The sequence below is a fragment of the Labrus bergylta genome, chromosome 13 (genome assembly GCF_963930695.1).
Source record: "Labrus bergylta chromosome 13, fLabBer1.1, whole genome shotgun sequence".
NCBI classification, from domain to species: Eukaryota; Metazoa; Chordata; class Actinopteri; order Labriformes; family Labridae; genus Labrus; species Labrus bergylta.
In genome coordinates this window covers 2,099,920-2,127,299 of record NC_089207.1, presented here as the reverse complement: position 1 = coordinate 2,127,299, position 27,380 = coordinate 2,099,920, and the positions used below count along the sequence as shown (strand labels likewise).

At 42.2% G+C, this 27,380-nt stretch overlaps 1 protein-coding gene across 4 annotated transcripts in view; it reads right to left on the bottom strand.

Annotated features, from left to right (window-relative positions):
- Positions 1 to 27,380, bottom strand: part of myo16 (myosin XVI) — a 119,123-nt gene that overhangs the window by 53,181 nt on the left and 38,562 nt on the right. For all 4 annotated transcript variants that reach the window (XR_010667608.1, XM_065961995.1, XM_065961994.1 and 1 more), the window contains exons 5-13: positions 21,714 to 21,822; positions 18,815 to 18,939; positions 18,553 to 18,678; positions 14,743 to 14,818; positions 11,940 to 12,090; positions 11,670 to 11,820; positions 10,894 to 11,004; positions 2,392 to 2,457; positions 33 to 160 (exon numbers count right to left, since the gene is read on the bottom strand). Coding sequence is in view for 3 of the 4 variants with exons in the window: in XM_065961995.1 (XP_065818067.1) it covers positions 33 to 160; positions 2,392 to 2,457; positions 10,894 to 11,004; positions 11,670 to 11,820; positions 11,940 to 12,090; positions 14,743 to 14,818; positions 18,553 to 18,678; positions 18,815 to 18,939; positions 21,714 to 21,822 (1,043 nt within the window). In the remaining variant the exon portion in view is untranslated. The remainder of the gene's footprint in view (positions 1 to 32; positions 161 to 2,391; positions 2,458 to 10,893; positions 11,005 to 11,669; positions 11,821 to 11,939; positions 12,091 to 14,742; positions 14,819 to 18,552; positions 18,679 to 18,814; positions 18,940 to 21,713; positions 21,823 to 27,380) is intronic.

Below are 27,380 nucleotides of genomic sequence, written 5' to 3'. Positions count from 1 at the left end.
AGATTCTGAGAGCGACCGTTTGCAGGACGCACCTGAGGATGAAACACTGCGGGCGCCTCTCCAGCAGCATCATGTGGTACGCTCGTTCCGCTGAGGAGAAGATGTGAGGCGGCAGAGAGGAGCACAGACGACCCGTGGAGCTCAGGTACAACTGACTCACCTGTGAGGGGAAAAGCAGATAATGGTTATGTAACATGAAGAAGACACACGCAGTGAGTCACACAGAGGAGAAAGTTTTAACCAGACTGTGACACATCGCTGGATATGACTTTCCGACGTGAGTTTGAGTGTGCATTGTTCACTAACCCCTCAGTAAGTAACTAAGCACTTTAGTCCACCATGAGGGTCCAGGGCCTTCAGCCACTCTGCCCCCCCCACCTCTGGAACTCCCTCCCACCACAAATCCGTAATATTGACTCTCTCTCCATTTTCAAATCTCATCTCAAAACACATCTATTCAGTCTGATCATTCCCCACCCGGTCTCATAACTCCTTTACATCCTGTACATTTGTGTTTTTTTTTGTTTTTAAAAGGCTTTATATGTGATTTCTTGATCCAGCAGATGTCGCCCTTGAGCACCAGCATGAAACCAAAACAACTCACGCTGCATTGTTGTGTTAGCATGCTAATGCTAGCGATCTTTATTATGCTGGTATCTTCACACTGCATGTAAATTTACCTGAAATGAGCGTGATCTAGAAACACAGTTAAGCAGTGAGTACAGTATGTTATTCTTCTTTTCTCTAGTCCCTCAATTAAACAACTTTTATACACGAGGGGAGGAGTCAGCTGGCCGTCCGGGCGATGTAAACAAAGTGAAGATAGGACTCTGAAAACTCTGAAAACATCACAGACAGTGGGACTCGGGTGTTACACCCATTGTAGACAGTCATGACTCACAGAGTTATTTTCAGAGGAGATACTTGATTTCTACATTTAAGTGTGAAAAATCACATAGAAAGACTTTAATGTTAACTTTATTGTTGTGTTGTTACTTTGTTGTTTTTATCTCTGCCCTGTAAGGTGACCTTGAGAGTTTTGAAAGGCGCCTTTAAATAAAATGTGTTATTATTATTATTAAGCAGCCTGTCTTCAATTTATTAAGCTAAATTCTTGATCATATAACACTAAAACAAAAAAAGAAAATAACAACAATTCCTCTGCTCTGTCTCTCTTTCTATCTGGTCAATTTATTGCAACACAAAAACTTCACATTGCACCGTCAACATAAACTTAATGTTGATTCAAAGTATTGAATCATTCTCATTAGCTGTTACGTTTTGGTTAACACACATGAAAGGAAGGAAAAATCTTATCCAGACATTTGTTATATCTCAGTCTTGTTGTGCTAAGACTCAGATGTCGTTGTCAAAAGAAGTGAATCACTGAAACCTATGACGGAGACTTCTATCAAAGAAACGATGAAAGTTGAAAAAAGTATTTTGAAGACAGTCGTTGGAAAAAAAAGGCATGCCAAAGGAAGAAAGAAAATGGAAAGACTCAGAGTAAAAAAAAAAACATTAAACATGTATAAGGCAGTGAACTCCAGTTGACTATCACACTGTAGGATGAGTGTGATGTATCGGCCCTGTCCAGCAGGTGTGTGTCTGCGTTGTATCTGTGGCTGTGACAGAGGGAGGATGGGTTGTGGACCACCAGGCCAGAGGGGGGTGACAGACGGCCAGCAGATCACACATGTTGTGACATATGTCCTTCACACACTGCTGCTCTCTGCTCCTACACACACTCTCTCTCTCAGTTTGGTGTGGAGGCCTGGAGAGGATCCAGACTCAGGCAGGATTGGGACAACAAGGGGGGGGGGGGGCAGGAGAGGATGTCCCCTCCTCCATCCAACCCCTCTGGGGTCCACTGGTAAGTGCTAGGCTGGCATTAAATCAGCTTTTTCAAAATGACTGTTTAAATGAAGGTGAAAGACACACTCACACACATCTGTGAGTCAATCACTAACAGTCTCCTGTAACCTTTGCACATCTTACATATGCTGCGTTTTTCTAATAAAAATGTTTCAAAATGAGGTTTTATTTTTAAAAGAGATAAAGTTGTTTTGATTATTAGAGAGTGTGTGTGTAAGCTAAACTGGATCCCTCTCTTCACCTTGCTGATGCAGCCCAGTGCTATGTATCACTGACAGGAAGACTGCATTATTTATCAACCACAAGGTCCATTTCATCCGGTTATGCTCTGCTTATTATACAGCAAACACGCCTCCATTTAAGGCTGATTTCCGTATGTTTAATGCATAAATGCCTCGTGTTTTCAGAATGGATTTGGATGACACAGATGTGCAAATAAAATATTAAAAATGTCTAAGCACACAAGCATAGTTTATAACCCTAAGAGAGAAATTGCTAGTTTAAGGCCATGCTTACCAAAGTGGAGTAGATGGGCAGCTCTTTGTTTGGATTAACCAGGAGAAGAATGTGTCCGATGTAGGTCTAAAAAAAAAAAAAAGAAGGACAAAACACAACAGAACTTTTACCCCAACGTAACTTGATTGGGAACAAAAAGTGATTACATAAGGGTGAAACATTTATCTTTCAGGTAACAAAGCTCTGCCTCAATGGACCGTTGCGACACACAAACAGACCAAAAGCTAGGTTAATTACTTACATTATGCCTGAAGCTAACCCTGACCTGAAAAGACAAATGCTGCCCTGTTCCGTTCCTAACATCAGTATTCATGGTGGTGACTCTCTTACCACAAGAATATGGTAATCTTATGGCAGAAAAGGTCAGGAAGGACATGACCTTTCTCCGATAAGAACACCAGACCTGCCCTCATACACACACACCCGGAGGCCATTTAGGTAAAAATAACCAATTTCTGACCCTTTCTGCTTAAATGCTAACCCTCTGTTTCTTTCAAAGAATCGTCAGGCAGTTTGAGAGCGAGCGCATTGTCTCCTGGGAGAGCACAGACATTGCTAACATTCTGTAACACGCTGTTCTTTCCTTAGGCCCCGGCACAAGGTTAATGACTTGAACAAATTCCCACTGCTCAAGGACATGGAGCAACATTAATACCACAAGTTTTTTGTTTTTCACTGAGTTAAAACTTGTCCAGGACAAACAGTGCCACTTCCCTGTCAACTGTTGTTTCATCTTATGACATGTTTGTGAATAATCCAGCCTTCCATGATTGTTTTCTGTCCTATCCTCTCTTAATTTAGTTTCTCGACTCTCCTCAGGGGTTTAGCGGTGCATTGGTCCTTCTCTCCTGGCAGAAGGCGGCAGACCACTCATCAAAGCCCCGTCTCTGACCACCCTGCTGGGAACATATGGAGCGTTCACTGCCTTTGTCTTCCACCTATTTCTGTCCTTCACTTCATCTCTGATTTGTTCGCCTCATTCTTAAAGCGCTCTGTCTGTTGCCTTATGCAAGGTAAGGAAGCTTATGTAAAGAAACAAGGTGGAGGAGGAAGTCAAATCATAGGGTTATAATACGTATATTTCCAGGAGGAGAAAGGAGAGAGGAGAGAGGGAGAAGAGAGGAGAGAGGAGAGAGGAGAGAGGAGGGAGGAGAGAGGAGAGAGGAGAGCGGAGGGAGGAGAGAGGAGAGAGGAGGGAGGAGAGAGGAGAGAGGAGAGAGGAGGGAGGAGAGAGGAGGGAGGAGAGAGGTTTGGTTTTCAAAATACCTTTTATTTTACCACTACCTGGAGAAAATTATAACACTGTCACATCATCACTCAGATCAAGAGAAGGAAATAAATAAATAAATAAAAAATAAAACAAGTGCAACAAAAATCACAACATCAACAAAAACAACATTTACTGCATCAAAAATGAATAATCAGCTCTCCATCCCCACCCACAGAGCACAAAGCTTCTTCCACAGCCCATACACTATTAAAGTCTTGCACATTGTCCATCATTTGATAATAGGCAAATTCTACCTTCAGTCTGGCCTTCAAAAGTCCCTCCAGAACCAGCACCGGTTCCACACAGCCAGTACCCTGAGCTCGGTTCTTGCGTGTAAGCCAAATGGCCAACTTAGCCGAGCCAGATAAAAAGTTCATCAGTGTATGTACAGTCTTTTTCTTTGCAGAATACTTTGGCCCAAAAACAAACAATGCATAAGAGAAATCCTCCCCGAGAGCTTCAAACAAGCTTTTCATAAGGACAAACAAGAGTGAGAGCCTGGGACACTCAACAAACAGATGAGACAAAGTTTCAGTTAGTGAACAAAACAAACACTCCTCTCCCACCCCTGGATCAATGTGCGCTCTGTATCTGTTTGTGGCTATAACCCCATGCACAACTCTCCACTGGAGATCTGCTGTTCTCTTCTCAACAGGCAGCTTGTACAGGGACCGCCAGCTGCCTTTCGGGGAAACCTCCGGGCCAAAAAACTCGATCCACCTCGACTCTTTCACTCCCGACAGACCACGAAGATGTAGGACCTTAACACAGGACTGATAGAGTGCCTTTTTCCCTGCATCCTGGAACTTTCCCAGAACAGGAGTACTAAAGGACAGCAGTCCACCTCCTCTTTCCTGCCACTCCCCGACATCTGGGGTAACAGACAAAGATGGGAAGCTGTATTCGCCCTCTTCACTCCACTGCTCACACAGATTCTCAATGTTTAGAAATGTCACAAGTTTTACTGGAAGTGCAGCAAAGACTTCCTCCACCACTCTTTCAACCACCCGGCTGGAGGTGATATTGGTCCTTTCTTTGAGGGCGTCCAGGGTCAGTCTTACCAGGTGACCCAGTTTTGTGCAGCCTGCCTCTCTGAAACTGGCCCGGAGACTGGCTGACTGCAAAGTTGGAGTCCTTATGAAATCATTAAAAAATAACGGTTCCTCAAAGATCCACATTCCCAGACTCTCAGTTTTTTCCCTTTTGAATGTGTACATTTTCCATGCCTGCATTACAGACATATAAAAGGATGTTAATCCAGTGAGATCCACCTCCTCAAGCTTTAACAGAAAGAGCTGCTTAGTGTACCCCAGCCGTCCAGCTCTCCTCAGCAGCAGTCGAGCGATGTCCATCCAGCTGGGACCACAAGTGAAAAGGAGTCTCTGTGCAGTCTGGAGTCTGAATGAGGCAATTTTTGACTGAATGTCTATAAGTCCATGTCCCCCTTCAGCCACCGGCAGGTAGAGGACTGCCGCCTGGACCCAGTGTTTGCCTGACCAGAAGAAGTCCAGGATGGCCCTTTGAATGTCCTCCACCAGCCCTCTTGGAGGTGTCAAAGCCACAAGTCTGTGCCAGAGAGTCGAGGCAACCAAGTTATTGACCACCAGAACTCTTCCCCTATACGACAACTGGGGTAGCAACCATTTCCATTTAGACAACCGAGCGCACACTTTCTCCCTAACTCCCTCCCAGTTTTTACTTTTAAAGCCCTCGGTACCCAAATAAACCCCCAACACCTTCAACCCCTCCCTCCCCCACTCAAGTCCACCCGGCAGACTGGGCACTGCCTGGTCCCTCCACTCTCCCACCAGTAAGGCACCACTTTTTTCCCAGTTCACCCGTGCAGCTGTTGCCCTTTCATACAGGGACAGGGTGTCCCGCAGACACCGAACGTCCCCCTGATTGGAGATGAAGATGTTTACATCATCAGCATAGGCAGAAATTGTAGGGGGACATTCAATGCTACAGGCCGTGGGCAAAGAAAGCCCGCTGAGCTGGTCCCTCAACCTGCACAGCAAGGGCTCAATAGCCAAGCTGTACAGCTGGCCGGAGATGGGACAACCTTGTCTGATCCCTCGCCGTACAGGGATTGGCCGACTCAACCCCGCCCCCATCTTCACCAAACACTGTGCATCCTGATACAACAAACCAACTAATGACACAAAACCATCCCCAAAACCAAAAGACCTCAGTGCAGAAAACAAATACGAGTGATCCACCCTGTCAAACGCCTTCTCTTGATCCAGAGACACAATGCCAACATTTAGATTATAGATTTTACACACATCAATGACATCTCTGATAAGAAAAATATTATCCATGATTGTCCGGTCTGGAACACAGTAACTCTGGTCTTTATGGACCACACTTCCCAGAACGTCCTTTAGTCTGTTCGATAAAGCTCTGGAGAGGATCTTGTAGTCCGCACAAAGCAAAGCAACCGGCCTCCAGTTTTTTAACAATGCCAGGTCACCTTTCTTGGGGAGCAAGGAAAGAACTGCTCTCTTACAAGAACCAGGAAGAGACCCGGTCCTGCAACACTCCATTAAAACACTATGCAGGTCAGACCCAAGGATATTCCAGAACCTCTTAAAAAAGTCTGTGGACAACCCATCTATTCCAGGTGCTCTTCCTGTTGCCATCTGAGTGACAGCAGCAGTGAGCTCCTCCAGAGACAGCTCCCCTTCCAGAAGAGACCTCTCCTCCACACTGAGCTGAGGGAGACCCTCCAGGAGCTCCCTGCGACACTCCTGGCTGCAACTCTCTGCTCCAAACAGATCCTCATAGAACTGCATGGCGTGACTGCTCATTTCCTTTGGATCAGCTGTTATTCGACCTCCTGGCAGTTTCAGACAAGTCAGCAGCTTTTTTTGAGCCACAGATCTCTCAAGATTGAAAAAGAAAGACGTTGGGGCATCCATGTCTTTGAGTTGAAGGAAACGACTCCGCACAAGAGCTCCCTTCACCCTCTCCTGCAGGAAAGAGCTCAACTCCATACGTTTCTCCTTCAGCAGGGTACCAGTGGTGGGATCCACACTCCCATTTAACCCCTCCTCAAGGTTCTTAATGTTGTCCTCAAGATTTTTAATGACTGTTTTTAATCTAGCAGAAGAGTGTGACGTGTACTGCTGACAAAAAACACGAATCTGAGCTTTACCAACCTCCCACCAAAGCTTCAAAGAATCAAACTCAACTTTTCTTAATTGCCACTGATCCCAAAAACACCCAAAGTTTTTACAGAAAACATTGTCCAGTAGAAGCTTGTTATTAAAATGCCAGAAGGACTTAGCCCTTTCACCTGGTGAAATAATCAGCTCCACACTAACAAAATGGTGATCAGTGAAGCCGACAGGCAGAATATTACAATGAATTAATCTGGGGCTGAGAGTTCTGGAGATGTAAACCCTGTCCAGTCTAGCTGCACACACCCTGTTACTGTTCACCCTGACCCATGTATACTGTCTGGATTGTGGATGTTTCACTCTAAATGTGTCCAACAAATCCAGGTGAGAGATGACAGTGTTTAAAGTCTGGGATGAATGTGGATGTGGCTCCTCTCCAATTCTATCCACGGTGAAATCAAGTGTGCAGTTAAAATCACCACCAAGAATGATCTGATCCTGATTATAGATCAGTAACTCCTTTTGGAGGCGGGTATAGAAAGCTACCCTTTCAGCTCCATTATTTGGAGCATAAATATTAGTGAAGCAGAAAACAGTGTCCTCTATTTCTGCTCTTACAATTAAAAGCCTTCCCTTTACAATTTCAGCACAAGAGACGATCTTTACATTTGCAGATGCTCTAAACAAAATGGCTACTCCTGCACTAAAGTTGGTGCCATGGCTAAGGTAGTTAGAGCCCTCCCACCATAAACCCCAATCTGTCTCATCTGATGGTGTGGTATGAGTCTCTTGTAAAAACAAGATATCAATGTTTTTCTGAGTTGAGATCTCAGAGATAAGGCCCCTTTTCTGTCTGTCTCTCCCACCATTAATGTTAAGAGATCCTATCTTAAGACTCCTCATAGAAAGATCAGAGAGAAAGAACAGACAAGTAGACACAAACAGGGAGCAGTAGAAGAAGAAAAACACCTTGTGATGCATGATCATTTCTTTGTCTTCTTCACACTCTTACGTCCAACTTTCCTCAGTGCGGTGATGTGCTTTTTAAGACGGAACCGTTTTTTCGCGTCCAGGAGGTCAAACCCAACCTGTCTTTTCAGTATGCTGACTGACTTTATGAACTTTTCAGTATCACTAAAGTAGTCACTGATTTTTACTGATTTGTTGTACGTTTCATCCATAAATTGATTGATTGACTCTAAAGAATAAAGACCAGAGCCACTATTTGGCAAATCAGCAATGGATGCATTGTCTGACTCATAATCTTCATCCATGTCCTCTCCTTCACATGATGCCTGGCTACAACACACTGTCTTACCTTCCTTCAATGAAACATCTACAACTGCAGAACTTGTGGAATCTTCAGTTTTATCATTATCTACAGTCTGTGATTTTTCTGTAGCCTGAGAGCTGGTCGAAGCCACCTCTACCTCAGCCACGGCCTCAGCACAAGGCGCAGGCGCGGACGCGGCCTCTGCCGCAGGCACGGACGCGGACGCGGCCTCCGCCGCAGGCACGGACGCGGCCTCCGCCCCAGGCGCGGACGCGGACGCGGCCCCCGCCCCAGGCACGGGCACGAACGCGGCCCCCGTCCCAGGCACGGACGCGGACGCGGACGCGGCCCCCGTCCCAGGCACGGGCGCGGACGCGGCCTCCGCCCCAAGCGCGGACGCGGACGCGGCCTCCGCCCCAAGCGCGGACGCGGACGCGGCCCCCGCCACATGCGCCACACTAACAGAGCTGCCCGCGTCAGCGGCAGCACTAGCCGCCTCCCGCTGTCTGTGCGGACACGCAAAACGTTTGTGTCCCACATCACCACACTCAAAACACTTCAGTTGTCCCGAGCTCGCATACACCATATAAGAAGCGTCACCGTGTTTCACTCTAAAGGAAACCTCCAGAGTCTGTGTGGGCGAATCCAAAAACATGAACACCTGACGCCGCAAAGATTGAACATGTTTCAGTTTGGGATCTTTACACCCTAGACTCACAGTTTTGAACCCACTCGCAAACTTCCCAAACCTGCGGAGTTCGTTCTCTAACAAGTTGTTAGAAATAAACGGCGGAACACCGGATACGGTGATCCGCGTAGAGGGAACCGACAACGGGGAAACCTGCACAAACAAATCCCTAATGAACACACCACTCTCAATCAGCTGATACACAAGAGGCTCACTCTTCAGAAAAACAACCACAGCCTTGTTCATTCGGGATGCATACAAAAGTTTATCATGGCCTACCTGTTCACCTGCAGCTAACAGAACCTCCTCCACAGTGACAGTACCGTTCGGAGGGACTATCCGAACTCCCTGTCGGAGAGTCGGAGGTGGCGTCTCAGCAGACGCCATTCCTCCCTCCAACCCCTCCAACGATCTGTCTTACACAGCCAACAACACTCAATACAAATATGAAAACAATCTGACCTGATCGTGCACTTTGAAAACAGTAGAAAGGATAGCAAACAATTCAATCTCCGCGCCACTCGCAACACCACCACCGTCACTCACACTCACACTCACACTCACCGGAAACCGGAAACGGAAACGGAAACAGGAGAGGAGAGAAGAGAGAGGAGAGGAGAGGAGAGAGAGAGGAGAGAGGAGAGCGGAGGGAGGAGAGAGGAGAGAGGAGAGAGGAGAGCGGAGGGAGGAGAGAGGAGAGAGGAGAGAGGAGAGAGGAGAGAGGAGAGAGGAGAGAGGAAATAGGTAAGATATAAAACCTGTTTTGATATCTTACCTACACACACAATGGAGGATGCTGTGTGAGTGTACCTCGAACCTCTAAATGACAGAGGAGTTTAAAGACGCGCTCTGACATCCCGATGATAACCGTACTTTGCTCGCTAACTGTCCTTTCTTTTTCAATTCTTCTTCTTCCAAATGGACCGGATGTCAAACCCGCCCCTCATTGTTCTGAATTCTAAAATCACTCCTTTTTTCTCCATCCACCAATCTTCGCCCTTTTATTGTCCTCCCCTTATCTGTGCCCCCCCGCTGTGGCTAACCCTACTGTCTGTAGCCCATCTGGGTTTTCCATAATAACAGTCTATTACTGCCTCTTACAGAGAAGAGGGGTGCACAGGACTGCTCCACATTGATCTGGTTCCAGTCTTTAGAAAAGCTTGGTCCCCATGGAGAGCGGTGGGCCAGACTACAGCTTTAAAGCAAAGGAGGAAATAACAGGAAGATAAAAATGGACCCATTGTTAGAGAAGGAGGCTTTTTTGCTCCTGTATGTAGTTATGGATTTATCTTTCTAATCAATCTAAAGTGTAATGATTTTGTAATTGTGTGAGTATGTGTGGGAGAGGGAGGAGAGGAGGGAGGAGAGAGAAGAGAGGAGGGAGGAGAGAGAAGAGAGGAGAGAGGAGAGAGGAGAGAGAAGAGAGGAGAGAGGAGAGAGGAGAGAGGAGGGAGGAGAGAGAAGAGAGGAGAGAGGAGAGAGGAGAGAGGATAGAGGAGAGAGACTCAGAAATGCGTTGATGTCAGAAAGATTTGTAGTGAATAGTGAATTGATTTCACTTGATTTTGTTATATTGTCTACATTCTGTATGTCCTGTTTAGCTCTATTTTTTATGTTTTCAATGTTTGTATGTAATTTTCAATTGGGTAAATTTTATTTGTGATAGTAAATATTCTTACTTTGTTATTTTTACTGTATTTTATTTTAACTTTGTTTAACCTCTTAAGGTGAGGTTTTGAGATAAGCCCTCATTTTCTTTGGTTTTTTTTTCTGTTTGACTCTTCTTTCAAAAAATGTGCAAATAAACTAAACTAAACTAAACAGTAGTATTCACAAGAGGAGGTAGGGCATTTTTGACGTCTTGTTTTTGATATTTACCTTAGAGAAACATAAAAAGTATATATGCTGGAAGGAACCCCTCAACAGTGCTCGTGGGTTTAAAGAATGTGTGTTGTGATTCAAACATCGCAATCGGAAACTCGTAGACCATCAAGAAAAAAACCCCACTACAAATAAAACCCTCCACTGTCCCAGTTCTGCCTCAGAGAAAACATGTGTTGGTATTTCTCTCTCTTGTGTGTGTGCTTTGGGATTCCAATGCATGTTTGATGTTGATTTTATTCCATTTTAGCAGAGCTTTGAGTCTTACATAGATTTGGTCGTTGCAGAAGCGCTTTTGCATCTCGTAGAGCAGGCTGCTGTCGGTCAGCTCGCTGAGAGACGCCAGGTCATCGTTTGGAGCTGGAGGCATCAGCTTGACCTGCAGAGAGTGAATATAAGAAAAACAAGACAAATCTGCAGCTTGAAGCAAAGAGGATTTTAAATAATAAACTTAAAGTCTTTCTAGTTATATTGCAGGACTTTGTTCCAATCACATCCTTTGATATCCACATTCATTATGAAACAGGGGCATCTATCGTTTACTCCTGTTCTTGATAATCAAAAGTATTTATTGGAGGAGCTGCAACACATATTGCTCAACAAGTTAATACTTTAGTACTTCTGAGTCATCACGACTGAATCAAAACTTTCCACACGTTTCATGTTTAGATTTCTTTGTCAGATTCTCTGCCTGCCAGTTGAGAAACGCTTCAGGCTAATGAAACTCTCTCCAAAGTAATTAAGAGCGCACGATGAAATGCAATGCTGGCTCTTCTGCTCGAAGATTTAAAAAAATGCATGAATACATTTCCAGCTTCATGACACACATGATGGAAGATCAGTATGAGTCAACTGCACAGAGACACCTTTGAATTGAAAATAGCCACATTTGAACAGAAAATAGAAATCTTGTGGGTTGGTGCGGTCTCTTTCTTCTTCTGAAATCTTGCTCATTGTGTAACCCCCCCCGACGCGAGGGTTAAAGAGATGTTTTTCTTTTCTTTTTTTCCTAGTAAAAGCTGTAAAGAAAAAAAAAAAGGTTACCTGCTCCAGTTTACCGGCTCCCGAGCTAAAGGGGCCATCTAGGCCGTTGTCCTGTGAGGGCTGTCGGCTCAGTGCTCCTCCTGCATCTCTGAACATGGCACACTTCTCAAGCAGACTGTCCCGCTTAGAGATAGAGAGACCCAGGGGGTTCCTAAGTGATGGGTGGATGGGAAATAGATGACAGATTAGAGGGCAAAGTGGATTTTGAGAGGGAGCGGGATCAGAAGAAACCACAAGACGAGAATTGTGTTGTGCAAACGGTGAACTTACAAGTTCTTGACGGGGGTGTTGAGGTCATGTGAACCGCTGTCATAGCGTGGGTCAGTGGATGGAAGAGGAGCAGAGGGGTCTGCCAGTCTCTGCATCCAGCTCTCCTCTGCGTTCAGCAGCAGGTCAGCAATGGGCTCGGACGCTGCAATGTCTATTGATACACAAGACATGATAATCAGTACAGCATTTAGTTTCAAAACCTAAATTCAAAGAGATGCATTCATTGTCTTTAGACTTCCTTTTATGTGAGCCCTAACCTAACCCTAATTTACATTGCACATAACTTTCATTACTTAACAGACTTCCTTGATCCTCTTAGGTAGGTATTTGTCCATTGTTTGTCCCCCTTTCCGCCGGGACTTGGGGAAAGACGGGTGCAGAAAGTCTGAGTGTCTTTGTCCATAATGCTTTCTTAAAAATTTTCTTTTTCTTATAAATAATTATTTTTACTTTTTAACCTACATTTATTTATACTTGCATTTTTCAAATATTTTTTGTTAGTTATTAGTGTAACGTCTCTTTTACCATTATCCTCCTTCAATCTTCTCCCTGCTGTGTTTTTCATCTTTTGTCCTTTAGTTGATCTTCTCATTGACTGCTTCTAAAATAGTCTTGCTTGTTGTTTTGGGGGTTTTTGTTGTTGTTTCGACCTCCAAGTATCCTCGTGTTTTTGTAAAAAGCACTTTGAGAGCTGTTGTTTTTAAAGATGCTTTGTTGCTTATATAATGAAATGAAAAGGGAAGAAAACCCACCGTCTCTTAAAATAGTATTTTCTTCATTCAGTGTCATTAGTGAAAACAGAAAAAGGGTGAGATACCCAAAGACCAGAAACACATCTCTGCTTTCTTGTCTTTCACCATGCCAGCCCTTTTCCTTCTACCTGTGTGGATTAGCCTGCACTAGTGCACAATGTGAACCCTTAGTGTGGATCGATCCAACTGTGCTTAAGACCAAGGGGGTGTTAAGATCCCCCTGTCTGTAATGAGATCTAACAGGACACAAGGGAGGGGGAATAGCTTCATCCCTTCTTTTTATTTCTGTGTGACTGACAACCCCCTACACTCCCATCTCTTGCTCTCGCTTTCCCCCCTCCCCCCACCCCGTCTTGTGGATGCTGAAGGACGGGTGTGAAAGAGGCGGTGGGATGCCTCGGCCTCTGTGGGCTTGTCTCACATCTTTACTAAGCCTTCACGCTGGAAGGAGCTATTGATTAAGGCCAGAGCAAGGAAGTCAGAGGTGTGATGAAGCCATGGGAGTTAATGGTTGGAGGCAGCTTTGATATTCTCTCCCACAATGGAGAGGTCAGGAGACCACAGCCCCTCAGTATGACACATTTTATCACTATAATATCAGATACACTTGTGACAACACTACATTCATCTGCAGCCTGGTTTAACAATGCGGGGGAAATTAGCAAAAAAATTTAGATTATCAGACAATAACGGCTTTTATTCCAGATAAACCACTGAATGAATTGAATCTAAACTAAAATACAAACAGAGAGACTGGGAAAACATTTTAAAGATTTGAGGTATCAGTAGCGTTGTTTTGTAATAATGATTCATAATTCTGTGTGAATATTTGAGGACTAACAAAAGTACAAAACTTTTTTTTTTTAAGTGTTTATATTTGCCTTTACAGTTAGGGGTCGTCTTTATCTCTGCCTTCTGATGAACGTCAAAGAACAAAACAGCGAGAAGGTAAGCAAAATGTCAGCCTTGACACGGACCATCTTTCATATAAATGCCAATTTTCGAGTCACCAGTTAAGGCTTCTTAAGTTGTTGGAAATGTTGTACACTGCTATCTTCTAACTGTGCTGTTTGTCCTTTTAACATTGACCTTTCTTCCCCCCCCGCCCCAAAAAGGCTTCTGTCTTTTGCCAGGCCGTCGTTGTAAATAAGAATCTGTTCTTAATGACCTGCCTGGTTAAATAAAGGTAAAAATATAAAATCTCACATTTTAGTGTCTTTAATCAGTGATGTAAAACTACATAATTTCCATACAGTGTATGAGATAAAAACTGTTTTGTGCTCAGTTCTATAAGCCAAATTACAAATTTGGTGGATAGGAAAGGTGGATAACTTTGCAAAAATCCTGCAGCAATGTTGAGAATGTTGGAGCAGCAAACAGAAATAAATTGTGCTGCATCACCCTCCGTTTCTATCATCCCTTCCTCAAAAACCCCCCCACATTATCACTTGGCAAAAATCTTTCAGGGTGCCTTTAATGCTAATATAAATAATGAGGGTTTGATTCAAGGGGGATTTATGTTTTCCTTCATAGTTGTTAACAGTTTTTAAAAGGTAGAAGTTTGAATCAGTGCAACCTGTCTTTATTTACCTCTCCTGTTGATCTGATAGGCTCCAAATATTAAAATAAAAAAATGCATGTCAATGGGTAAGAAAAGGATATTTGTGATCATTAGAAAATTAATAACACCGACGCCTTATGATTACGGCTAACACCAGAATTTAATCAGTGCTTGAGTTGTGAATCTTTCCTTTCATTGATTTACAAGTTCTCCTTGCAGATCCACTCAGATGAGCAAAGATAAGCTCAGAGACTGATTATTACAAAGCCTCGTTCACTGTGTGTATGTGTGAGACTGCGCTTTATATTATCACAGTGATTATTAATGCATTTGCACAGTCTCAGCTGAACATGTGAAAATCCATCTCTTCGCTGCTTTGCTCCATTACCTCTCGCTTTTCAAAAACAAAACGCGTTAGCTCGTTCCAGTGGCAGTACTTTGTGTATTTGTGTGCACCTCCCGTGCGTGTGTGAATGCCTAAATGTGTTACCTGAGGGCTTGTCTTGGTTGCGGTTCAACAGAGTCGGGTTCGCTCGATGCCGCAGGAGCTGGCTAACGATGCTTGTCTGTAAGAGATGGAGGAGACACCCACGTCCATTTTCATTAGATCCTAGAGAGATTCAAACATTTCTAGGGCACTATTAACGTCTTCTTCTTTTTAACACCATCAGTACATGAATATATATTTTTTTTATTTCAGATTTCAAATGATTTATCAGTCTCTCTTATTAAAAGTCACTGTGTCGCTACACTGCAGATGTAGATGTGTAAATGTAGAAACATGCTGTGACACAGATGAAACATGCAGTGTATGTCACAGATGACAAGTGTCACCCCTAACTGAGGAGATCTCTTAATAATGTCTTCCATCAAATGTCACAGCGGTAAAGAGCCCCACAGTTGTCTTCTTTGATTTCTACCCACAGTGACATGTGATGGCTGTTACCTCTACCTTCTATTGTTTTGTCTGTTGTTTTTATAGACTGAGCTCACAAAGGCTCTGAATCCTGACTTCAACTTCTTTCCTTCTCATTATTCCTGCATTATTAATTGCATACCGTACATATAGAGTCTCAGATGTTCTGGATACAAGAAGTGTGATGTGATTCATTTTATGATGTTAGTCAAAGATCTTCATCGTTTCAGAACAATGAACAAAAAGATGGTGGAACCCTTAAAATGTCAGCTCAATAAATATAAAGACATCCTTTTAAAATGAGATGAATGTGGCTGATGATTTAACAAAACAGCATTCTTGTAAGTAATGAACACAATACATGATCCTCTGGTCAGTTTTACTGCCAATCAGGATCAAATGAGTCAGCCCGATCCTGATTTTCGTGTAGATTTACATTTAAGAGTATATCAATGTTGTTTAAAGAAACATGCATAAAATACATTAAATAATGGACAAAAAACCTGTCTGGTGGCATCACTGTCACATACTGATAAAACACAATCTACTGAGTTTTGAGAGCTTTATGCATTTATGTTTCCTCAAACTTGTTTTTAAATGTATCAACAATCTGGCCCCTGAACCTCTCTCCAGATGCGTTCAAAGACAGTACGGAAACAGGGAAACAAGAAGCACTGTGAATGGAAACTGTAGCGTACAACATCGTAGATCTACGTTTGGTCAATCAGCCTTCTCCATCAAACGCTGTAAACTCTGGAACACATTACCACCTGAAATAAAATTAATGTCCGACTTAAAATCTTTTACAAAACAGGTGAAATGCTCAAAGCAAGCCAGAGCTGTACCCACTTTTAAGTAGTATCTTAAAACTTTATTTTAAACTGGTTTATAGCATTTGTATTGTTGTACATGTATTTTAATGTATCCTCATATGGTGTTATGGGGTTTTATGTAACTGAATGTTGTACATTTTAATCTGTTTGTTTACACAAAGGCCCAACTGGGGACACGAGTTGGAAATTAGCAACAGCTATATACTCTTTATGCAGCACATCAGTTTCATGCTTTGTCTTGAAATTATGTTAAATTGCATTGTCCCTATTATATAAATAAATTCAAATTCAAAACGATAAAGGGGCACTTAACTGATTTATAAACTAGATGATTTCAGTCACTTTGGGCAGTGCGACTCAGCCGTGTGATAACAGTTGTGTACAGTCTTCTGTGGCTCTGGATGAACTTTTCATGGTCATCCTTCATCAAGTAATCTCAGTTTGTGCATGGAGCTACAAAGACCCTCTCACTTATCAGACAGTGCAGAGTTTGACAAATGACACATTTTACTTCATGGGAATTAAAAGGAAAATGTGTTTTTAGATCGTCACCCATGAGAAGGACTAAAAGTCGGACTATTTCAGCCTCTTCTGGTTTTTGGATTTTTTAAATATTGCTCCTGGGAGTCCCACAACTTAAGGAAAGTAATTTAACGTCATCAATTATTTACAGACTTTTTTATTTGCACTTTAAAACAACCATGAGTATTAAAACTTTGTTGTAAAGCATAGTTATAAATCATATTGTGCCGTACAGGAGAGTGATTCAGCACATTCAGCAGACTGGCTCAGACCCTCGTCAACAGCTGCTGGGCTATGAGTCTACAGTGTCCCTGCTGCCCACAGACCCTGTCAGCTGCACTCACACCCTATAAATACTGACAGCACGTCAGTGGCACCACACGATTCTGAACTCTTTAAAGGGTCAAAGTTGACAGGAGGACCATGTAAAGGTCAATTATACACCGGGATCAGCGGGGACAAAGTACTTCATGACTGATGTAGATTCTTAAGAAAGAAAAGGTTTTGTGAACGGCCCAAAAGTACTTTGAATAATATTTGTCAGACCTGTAAGTTCCTTTTGTGATTAACATTAGGTACTCTAAAATGGTCTTTCCTCTGAATGAACTGGGGCATATTTCACCACAGCTTTCACATGTACCTTCATTAAAAAAACTGAATTAAATAAAGCCAGTCCCAGCAATGCTGTAGTTTAACATCACGTCATTTTTGTTTGGAAAATCCAACTAAAACTCATTTAAAATTCTTTCCCTCTCGAGAGCATAACTTGAAAAGCTTCGACTCAAGCCAAGACGCAAAGAGCCAAGGTCTGACTTATCACAATGCAGAGGGAGGGAGGCTTAATTAGCTAAAGTAAGAGGGTCATACATCTTCTTAAAGGGTCAGTCTAGTATGAATGCCACGCTGCAGAAGGGGTCTTTGGGTTTAACGCACCAGCTTGTGTTACAGTTACTAACATGCGTTTCCAGGCAACACAGTTTGCTTCTGCCTCATATCAGCAGAACCTCTTATTAGTGGGGCCAGTGGTTTTCTTAGCAGGATACACACACATGACCACATACACACACACACACACACACACACACACACACATTCACACATGCATCCCTGACATGTCACTGTCAGATCAGCTTTAAGGGAATGCTGACAGAAAGTGAGTGTTCATCAGGCTCACACAGTAGTTTGTATGCATGAGGCAGACCGGGGGGGCAGCAGTAGAGCGCTGATAGCTGAGGTGATTTAGCACTGCAAGGGAAACCTAATCGATTCTCCAATCCTCTAGACTGCCACTCTTAAGTCCAATGCACTTAGATATTACACACAAACACATGCAGAGTAAGAGTAAATGTCTGTGCAGAACGTCTGGAAAATAAGGGGACACCAGGAGGTTATCGTTCTGCTTCAGAGAGTGCTGTCTGAAGGACGATCATGAGAGGAAAGAAATAAAAGAAAGGTAGCAGTTTGAGCTACAGGGTGGAATAACATTTTTTAAAACACACTCTAGTGGAGGGGGAAAAAAGCATTCCTCAAGGGTAGATGAAGAAGTAGAGTGACTCTAAATACCAAATGAAAAAAATAAATCTCCGTCAGCAGCCAAGCACACAGCCCAGAAATGTAATTAAATATCTAGTTGGGTCAGCAAGATGTGAATGTGCTCACTTCCTCCCCATCATACTTGGACTCCACCCAAACCACCAGTTCCCATCGCTTACCTCCTCCGCCCTGTCTGGAAATCAATCTCCTCTTCTCCAAGAGAGACCATTAGCCACAGCTAATCTAAAATTCTCTTACAAATTGCATATACAGTGCAGCTCTGTACCGACATTTGACTGTCTGATCAATCAGCTCAAAAAGAGCCATTTATCAGAGCAAGCTCAGGGTAACTGCAGGCAACCATCAATGATTTCCTCATTATTTTAAAAATGATTCAAATCACATTGGATCAATGTAGCTAGATGAGTTGAAGAAAGGGGGCTTGTTAATTAAACTCGACAATATGGTGACATGTTGCCGTGCAGCAGGGAGTTACCTGTCCATATTTAGCCGCCAGGTGGAGAGGAGTCCAAAAGTTGTTGTCGGCAGGATGAGGGTCGGCCCCGCTCTCCAACAACAAAGACACCACCTCTCTGTAACCGCTGGCACAGGCGATGTGGAGCTGCAGAGAAAAAAGAGCAACAAAGAATACATTCTGATATCAAAAAGAAGACGCAGCAGTGTCTGTAAATCAACATGGACAGTGGAGGGGCGAGTCAAAAGGAGAGGTCGGCTCAAACACATTTGACCTTACATACCAGAGTGACCCCGTCATCACCAGGCTGGTTGACGCTTCCCCCTGCGGCTACAAGCTGTCTGACATCAGACAGCATTGTGTTGGGTCTCTGCATCTTCATGGTGTGCATGGATGAGACATCCACACCTAAAAATAACACACAGGATCCAGACACAGAAGTGGTAATAAGTGTGCAGCTGTCATGCTTAAAGGAAAAGCTACACTTTTCGGAAAATAGAATTATTTATATTCTAGTTTAGAGTTAAATGAGGAAAGCAATTTTACTCCTCTGTTTGTGAGATGAAAATAAAATTGGAGTAAGTATATAGTTATCTTAGCATAGCACAACATTTGAAACTAATGAAAGTAGCTAGGTAGCTAGCGCAGTACAAAACTACCTTACACCTCTCGCATTCACTTATCAATATATCATCTCATTTGTTTAATCTGCATGTGAACCAAAGTGTAAGAAAGTTAAGTTTAGGAGACTGTTACACAATGGACTATTTCTTGGCAGGGAGCGCAGTGACTTCCTGGTTCTTATAATATTCATTTTCTTTACGCTCAGGAGAGACACATGTTGATACTGAACATGTCAAACTACTCCTTAAAGCAGACTTAAGTTTAAACTATTTTGGACTAATTAGTAAAATGACTGCCGTATTTAGAAATCCCCTAGAACTATACAGTTCAACAGGACTTGTTTTGAGTCAGGCTTTCTGTTTACTGACAGAGATGTGTGTTGTAAGCGCTGAATTACAGCAAAATGATCATGGTGATCGTGACGCTTCTGGCAGATTTCTGACTTAAAGTTTAATTAATTTTAATTAAAGCCATTAAAGAATGAAATAGTCTTCCAACTAGTCTTAAACTTTCACCCGGGAAGTAAAAAAATGGATTTTAAGTAACCAGTCTCGTCAGCATTAATGTGTCATCTTGACAACCCTTCACATCTCTCAGGGAAACTTTTACATAATGTTTTAATATCTGTCAAGTGTTCTGTCTTTCTTCTCTCTTATGAAATGTGTGTGTGTGTGTGTGTGTGTGACTGGTTGATTTGTATTTTGCTGTTGCCATCAGCTGCCCAGGGACAACAGATGGAAATTAGCTAGCTAGCTAAATCTGGTACAAAGCATCTCTTCTCTTCTGAGACTAATGTTTTTTTTTGTACACTGTCCCTGATTCAAATAAACGATTAAATTAAATTAAATTAAATTAAATTAGATTCAAGTGATGGCAAAAAAAGTGATCATGATGATGACACTAAAGTATAACAACATAAAGGAAAAGGAAAGTCATAGGAGTTCTCGTCCAGAGCTCCAGACTCCTGTAGCTCGCTTCAAGGACTGGCGCAGGCAAGCAGAGGTCAACAAGGACGTCTATATCCCAAACTATAAAGATGAATGGACTGTTCCATAATCACATGCACACATTGACTTAACTTTGGTGGCTGCAATAGCAGAGAATTGATTATCAATGAATCCATAGTTCACGAGGATAAGCTCTAGGCCACAAAACAAAATGGGACTTTTCCAGGTAGACTGGGTTGGATTAGCTGATCAATGAGTTTGTCTATGCAGACAGATGAGAGCCACAGGGTGTTGTTTTATGAGACATGCTCAGAGGAACATTACAGCAACATAAGAGAGTCCTTATTCTCCATCGGTGCCAATACTTGTAAGATTCAAAGTGTTAAACAAAAAGAGACTCAGCAACGAGAGGATTCTTTATTTCTCCCCTGATGTACAGCCACATGGAAAGTCTGTCGTTTTCTTTTTTTTTTTTTTACCACAACCACACAAACTTCATGGGGGATAAAAGTGCTTGTCGCCAAGTTGCTATAGCAACAGAGCGCCTGTGAGTGAGCCTATATGAGTAAGAGTGTGTTTCATAGTGGCAAAGCCCAGAGCGATGGGGGGAGTATCTTGGGAGCTGAAGGTAGGCAGGAGGGAGAGAGATCACCACGGGGGCTGGCTGACAGACGCAGAGAAAAAAATCAGCTGCTTGAAGTTAGAGCGCCTGAGTGTGAGAGTGTGTGTGTGTGTGTGTGTGTGTGTGGTCTGAGCTTTTGATGAGTTTGCTGACTGCAGTCGGAAGCTCGACATCAGTCATGTGATCCTGTGGCCAAAATGGAAGACAGATAAGGGAAAGACCCTCCATCATTGTCTATGTCTGTTTCTGTCTGGATTTGTCAGCATGACTCCCACTCCTCTTTCTCCCACGACTGCCACCCCTCCCTCTACGTCTGAGCCTCTACCATTTTCAACCCTGCATGCCTCCGACTCTCCAGTGCCATTATCTCAGTTATTTGCAGCCACTGTGTTGACCTTCTCCTTTCTCTGTGGGAGAAAAGTGCCTGAATCGAAATCCACCGTCATTAGGGCCTGTGGGTGTACTTCACCTTCACTTTCACTCAGAAGCAACAACTGTTTAACTGCAGTCAGGATATATTAAGCAAACACTTCTCCTCAATACTTCCTTTTTGCTTGGAACAACTCGCAGTCTGATTTTAAACTGCAAAACCTAGTTACTTTGATTGTTTTTAAATCTTTAGTGAAAAGTCTTGAATCATATTATGAATTATATTTTTATTATTATCCCAAGTGTTGAAGTGTTTTTGATGTTGAAACTGTTTGTTGCTGCTGTTCTTGTCCAGGTCTCCCTTAAAAAAATAGATCTCAGATCTCAATGGGACTGATCTGGGTAAATAAAGGTTAAATAAAAAATAAAAAAAATAATAAAATTGAAGAAAATCGAATATTCAGTATGAGAAAATGATTTTTCCTTTCTCAGAAAGTGCTGTGATAAAACGAGAGTACTTCTATTGCTGATGAGAAATAAAATAGGGAATGCATTGGACACCTCTCCTGCCTTTTCTCACAGTGCAAAAACAAGAAAACGAGGAGTGGGCCAGTATTTACCATTTTCTTCAAGGTGTTTTTGGAGGATATATCTGGTCTCGGTTCCCTCTGTGGCATAGTCGAGAGGAATGTTCCCGTTGACGTCCTGCAGCAGAACATTCACCCCGGCCTTTGGGACACAGGTAAGAAGAAAGCAGAAAAGACAAACAGAATTTATTACGCTCGAGTCATTCATCAGACTTTAATCGATGATAAAGCGGGCACAATTATCTCGGCTTCCCGGAGGTGTTTTACCTGAGCAGAACCACTGTGACAATAACAGACAATATAGAGAATTAAATAACTCATTATATAACCTCCTGGAGGGGTATGGGCAGTGAAGAGTGAGGGTGTTGGTTACTGTTAACTGGGAACACTGGTCTGAGAGTATGTGTGTGTGTGTGCATGACAAGATTAATGTGTGTTTACACAACAAGGACCCTGGCAGAGTAGTTTTCAATTATAGCCTGAGATAACAGGGGAGACCTTCCCTCGGGCTCCTTTAATGACTGTTACTCTGACTACAGCACAGCCGCTGGTCACAATATGGTTATGATTGATTGCGTCTCTTTAGAGGAACTCTGCTGCACTCATTATTTGTAAAAACGTTGCATCGCTTCACCAGTTGAACAGAAATGTGTACAAGCCGTGCAAAATGTAGCTGTGTGGACTTCTGTCATTTCATTCTTTATCATCCTTTCCTCGGGGTTATGCACTAAAAGTAACATGCATCCTTTCAAGTGACGATCGCCATAAATCGCTTGCTGTTGTTTGAATAAAACCGTAAAAGACAAGCGATCCTGGTCTGCACCAAGTCTGATAACAGGGACAGGGGACCCTAAGTGAGGATCCTTATTGAATATTTACAGCTAATAGAATTCTAACAAACCCAGTTGCGGTGTGTGGCGCGGAGATTTATGACCTGGTCCTCAGGTGGACACAGAAGGGAAAGGGGCGAGGAAAGCAGAGAATGGGCTGAAAATGAGAGGAGGGAGCCTTCTGACAGAACAACACAAAAAGCTGTTAACCTTAGTGCTCGGAAAACTGCAGAACCACAAGGACATGGAGTTGAAAAAAAGCATGACTGAAACCATACTTTAAAAAAAAAATTGATTTACTAATCAGAGAAAGACCACTTTTGTTTTCTGGCAGATATAAAATGTTTCACAGATGCATTAGGTTTATGCGTCACATTAAAGGCTTCATATGTGATTTTCTTGATCCAGCAGATGTCGCCCTTGAGCACCAGCATGAAACCAAAACAACTCACGCTGCATTGTTGTGTTAGCATGCTAATGCTAGCAATCTTTATTATGCTGGTATCTTCACACTGCATGTAAATTTACCTGAAATGAGCGTGATCTAGAAACACAGTTAAGCAGTGAGTACAGTATGTTATTCTTCTTTTCTCTAGTCCCTCAATTAAACAACTTTTATACACGAGGGGAGGAGTCAGCCGGCCGTCCGGGCGATGTAAACAAAGTGAAGATAGGACTCTGAAAACATCACAGACAGTGGGACTCGGGTGTTACACCCATTGTAGACAGTCATGACTCACAGAGTTATTTTTAGAGGATAAACTTGATTTCTACATTTAAGTGTGAAAAATATAAAGCCTTTAACGCCCACTGGACCTTAAAAATGTATCTTCCTTACATGCACTCTAAGATTTTTTCTCATAGTCCACTGCACAGCTCCTACATTTCACCCTTTGTACATTTTTTTTTTTTTAAATATATTTTCTATTTTTAAATTCTATTTTATATATTGTAATATCTTCTTATACTGTATTATTTAAGTTGTTGCTAGTTCTGCTTTATTTCCTTGTTAATTGTTTAGCACCAATACACAAAGTCAAATTCCTTGTATGTGTAAATGTACTTGGCAATAAACCCAGATTCTGATTCTGATTCTGATTCTGATGTTCTCAGGAAACAATCTCCATCTCAGAAACACCATCGCAGTTACAGTGCGATAAAGGAAGCACAATGCTGTCCATATCAGAGGATCAGTTCTGGTGAGCTCTGCAGTTTCATTGTTCACCCATCTCTGTGTTGCCTTGTGGGAGCTGTTTAGCTCACATTTGAGGGTTAGTTAGGGGTTAACAAAGGGAATTAATTAACATTAACTGCTATCAGCCGCTGCTTCTTGACTATTCATGAGAGGGGGAAAAAAAAAACCTTATCGCAACATGGAGCCCAGCTTGGAGATTGATATGAGATGATGAGTGGGTAGGAGAGGGAGCGTGATATTATAACCCCTCTGCCCAACCCTCTAACCACAAACACAAATAAACATACACAAACACACACTCCATTTCATCTCTACCTTTTTGTGTCAAATATAGACTTCTCCATCTATACACCTCAGATTTGTGCTTTGACCATCATGGTGAAGATGTTCCTCACAAACCTGACAGCTTCACTCAGGCTTACTGTTTAAATGTGCTATGGTTTAAATTAGCACCTTTGCATGTGTGTACTGCATATTGGTTAGTAAAGATGTGTGCGGTACACCCAGACAATTTAGTTCAAGAACCGGTATAGAATCAATGGAAATCAGGCTGGATGAAGTTATCAGCTGACAAACAGATATACCTCCCTTTAAGAAACCAAATCTTATCACTGACAACCTCCAATCTACATCTGCACAAAAAACAGCTGGAAACATTGACATACGTCTGTTGCTTTGAGATTTTTTATGTAAAACTCTGCAATATAAACTAAAACAGTATATAAATAGTCAGATGTTACATTTTATACCAGGACACACTTGTTTATGTAAATACTGTAATTGACATGTTTAATTGACCCATCTGTCACATAACTGCATTTTACTCATCATGTTACTTCAGCATCTTTTGCACTATTCACCACTGCACTGTTTCATGTTTAGTCATGTAAATATTAGTCTTTTCTTATTCTGTTTATTGTTGATATTTAATGTTGTACCTGTACATAAGAGAGCACAGTTCACCAAAGTTAAATTCCTTGTGTGTGTGTGTAAGCATACCTGGACAATAAATCTGATTCTGATTCTTTTAAACAATTAAAACTCAACAACATGTCTTACAGAATCTAACTAACATGATTTACTTCTGGGCTACTTCAGCTTATCTGTGCACAGCTTGACAGTAAAAAATAACTGTCACAATTTCTGTTCTTTCCAACAGACACAGATTATGTCTGAGGAAGCATGACGTGTCAGCCATTGATCCAAAGCCATTAATCATGTGTCCAAACTCACATGATAAGTGCTGACGGATATAAACGAGTTGGCTCCAAGGGGTTAACAAGTTGACTTCTGACTCTGACACCCGCCCCGTCATGATAAGATGAATCCACCTCGGACGTCATGGAGATGGAAATCTGTTCATACTACACTGCTTCACTGGTTTATTATGGCAGTTGTTACACAGAGTGACTGCCAGAGAATCAATAACAACCACTAGATATGCACCCAAAGTCTTCCCTCGGGTTCATGGCCGAGCGCCACTACACAGCTCGATAGAAATAATGCAGGACAAATGGTTTTTCATTCACCTTTAGTTTGAAACCAACACTATTGTATTTAGAAAAATGTATTTCAGAGAAATATTTTGCATTCATTTATATCAATTTATATTAATTCTCAATTCAATTTTATTTTTCTAATAAGCCAGGAATTGTAGACGTATTTCTACTTCCATAAATATAAATCCAGCTTCTATTCTGTTGTATACTTTGAGCAAAAATGCTTTTAAATACAAGCTCAATGTTTTTTTGTTAAAGATTCCTTACACTCTAATATTTTCAGCATTTTTGCAAATTGATCTACATTCAATAAAATCTAAAACTTTAAAGATTTGTGACAAAGAAATGCACCAGGAGCAGCATGTTTTTTCAATCAAGCAACGGCCTCATTATTCACTACTTGATTGCAGCACACAACATCTGCTTGCTGTGCTGCAGTGATTCTGCTGAAAACAACAGTGTGCTAAAAAAGCTGTGATGATTATGGTTTTTCTAAAATCACCATAAATCATTCCTGACAGTTCTTCTTTCTGTTGTAACACTTTGCATCATGCCGATTGATGCAAAGACATGATGTAGTGTTAACATAACATAAAACATTTACTTTCATGTGCATCTAGATTAAACAAATAGGTGATTTATTTAATATATTATATATGCCTTGCCTAAAATACTGTGCAAAGCGTTTATAAAAATTGAGGTTTTGTAACTTAAAGCTAATTATAGACCGAAGAAATGTGCAACAATCGTGGGATGAACTTGTGTCATGTTCGGGGGGAAGCAGAGCAACATTATCAGCAGAATACTCAACTGGTGATAAGTGGAGTTGGGGGGCAGCCGGGGGCTTACTGTGAAATAGTTTGAGTTCAAAGCACTCAGAGTTGAGAAGTATTCATCATTTACAAACAGGGAAAGTGGGTCATTCCTGCTACTGTAACCCTGTTGCAGTCTAAGCTGAGATGAGAAAAAAAAAACATGTTTGGTACTGAACCTGTCTCCCATGTATCTCATGATTGCATTGCTACATCTTGAAGCTAGAATCTCATACTGAACGATAAAATGTCCAATATAAAAGAACAAATGCAATGAAGACCAATTTGAAGTCAATTGAAATGCAATGCCGCATTAAAAGGGAGATGCTGAAGCAGAATCAGGCGATGCAATTAACTCTAATCACTTCCCACATCTATTTGGTCCAAACTCAGTGGCTTTCTAGTTCAGAGTTTTATAAGGAATGCATTAAGGACAACATAATTGAGCCAGTAGAAGGAGAAAGATTTGATAAGTATCTTTCCAGCTGTGGCTATGAATGGAAGGACAGCTAAGATGAAACACATGGAGATCAAGCGCCTCTGTTGAGTCATCATGATGAGTTAATGCCAAGTCTAATTAGGTATTCTATAATGTAACGGGTATTTGGGTCTGTTTTTGTTTAAGGATCAAACTGGTTCTATCATTAAATATTACACTAACACTGTACTAGTATTGAATAATTATTCATGCACAAAAAGCTTGCTTAGAGTTGCTAAGAGACGATCCACAATGCCTCAGAAGAGCCTGTTTGTCCTGCATGGGTCTCAATGACAAACATTAACTGGAGCTGGAGCTAGAAATAGGGTTTGGGAATTCATCTGGAAATGGGTTGGGAATGAGATAGTTTAGGAACGGTTCCCTCCTCCTGCTGTTTGGAGGCAGATGATAAGAGAATTAGCATCACTGCCAATCTGGACACAGAGGGACAATTTGCCCAGACTTCCCATCAAACCCCTCAGCTTTTCCCACAAGGCAAGCCTGGTAAAATCTCTGTCAGCAAAAATCTCTCTGCTTCTTTGTGAAGGCACCAGAGACGGGAAATCCAGGACGGAGATGCAGAGGACGAGGGGAGGGGGAAGCAGAGAATAGAGACAGAGAAGGACACAATAGATTAGTACATATTAGCAGAACTGTTCCTCCCTGTGCCCATCGGTGATAAAGCTGCCAGTCAAGCTGCTCTAGTGAGAACGCTGTTCCACTTCTCATTAAAATGTAAACGCATTATATTCAGAGGGACGATCGCCCACTTACTGCTCTGATAAGGCAGCAGTTTGAGAACAGAGCAGAATGACTGGGCACCGGCAGCGTCCATGCTGGAGGAGACAGGTGTCAAAATAAATGAATGGAAGAAATGGGATATTAC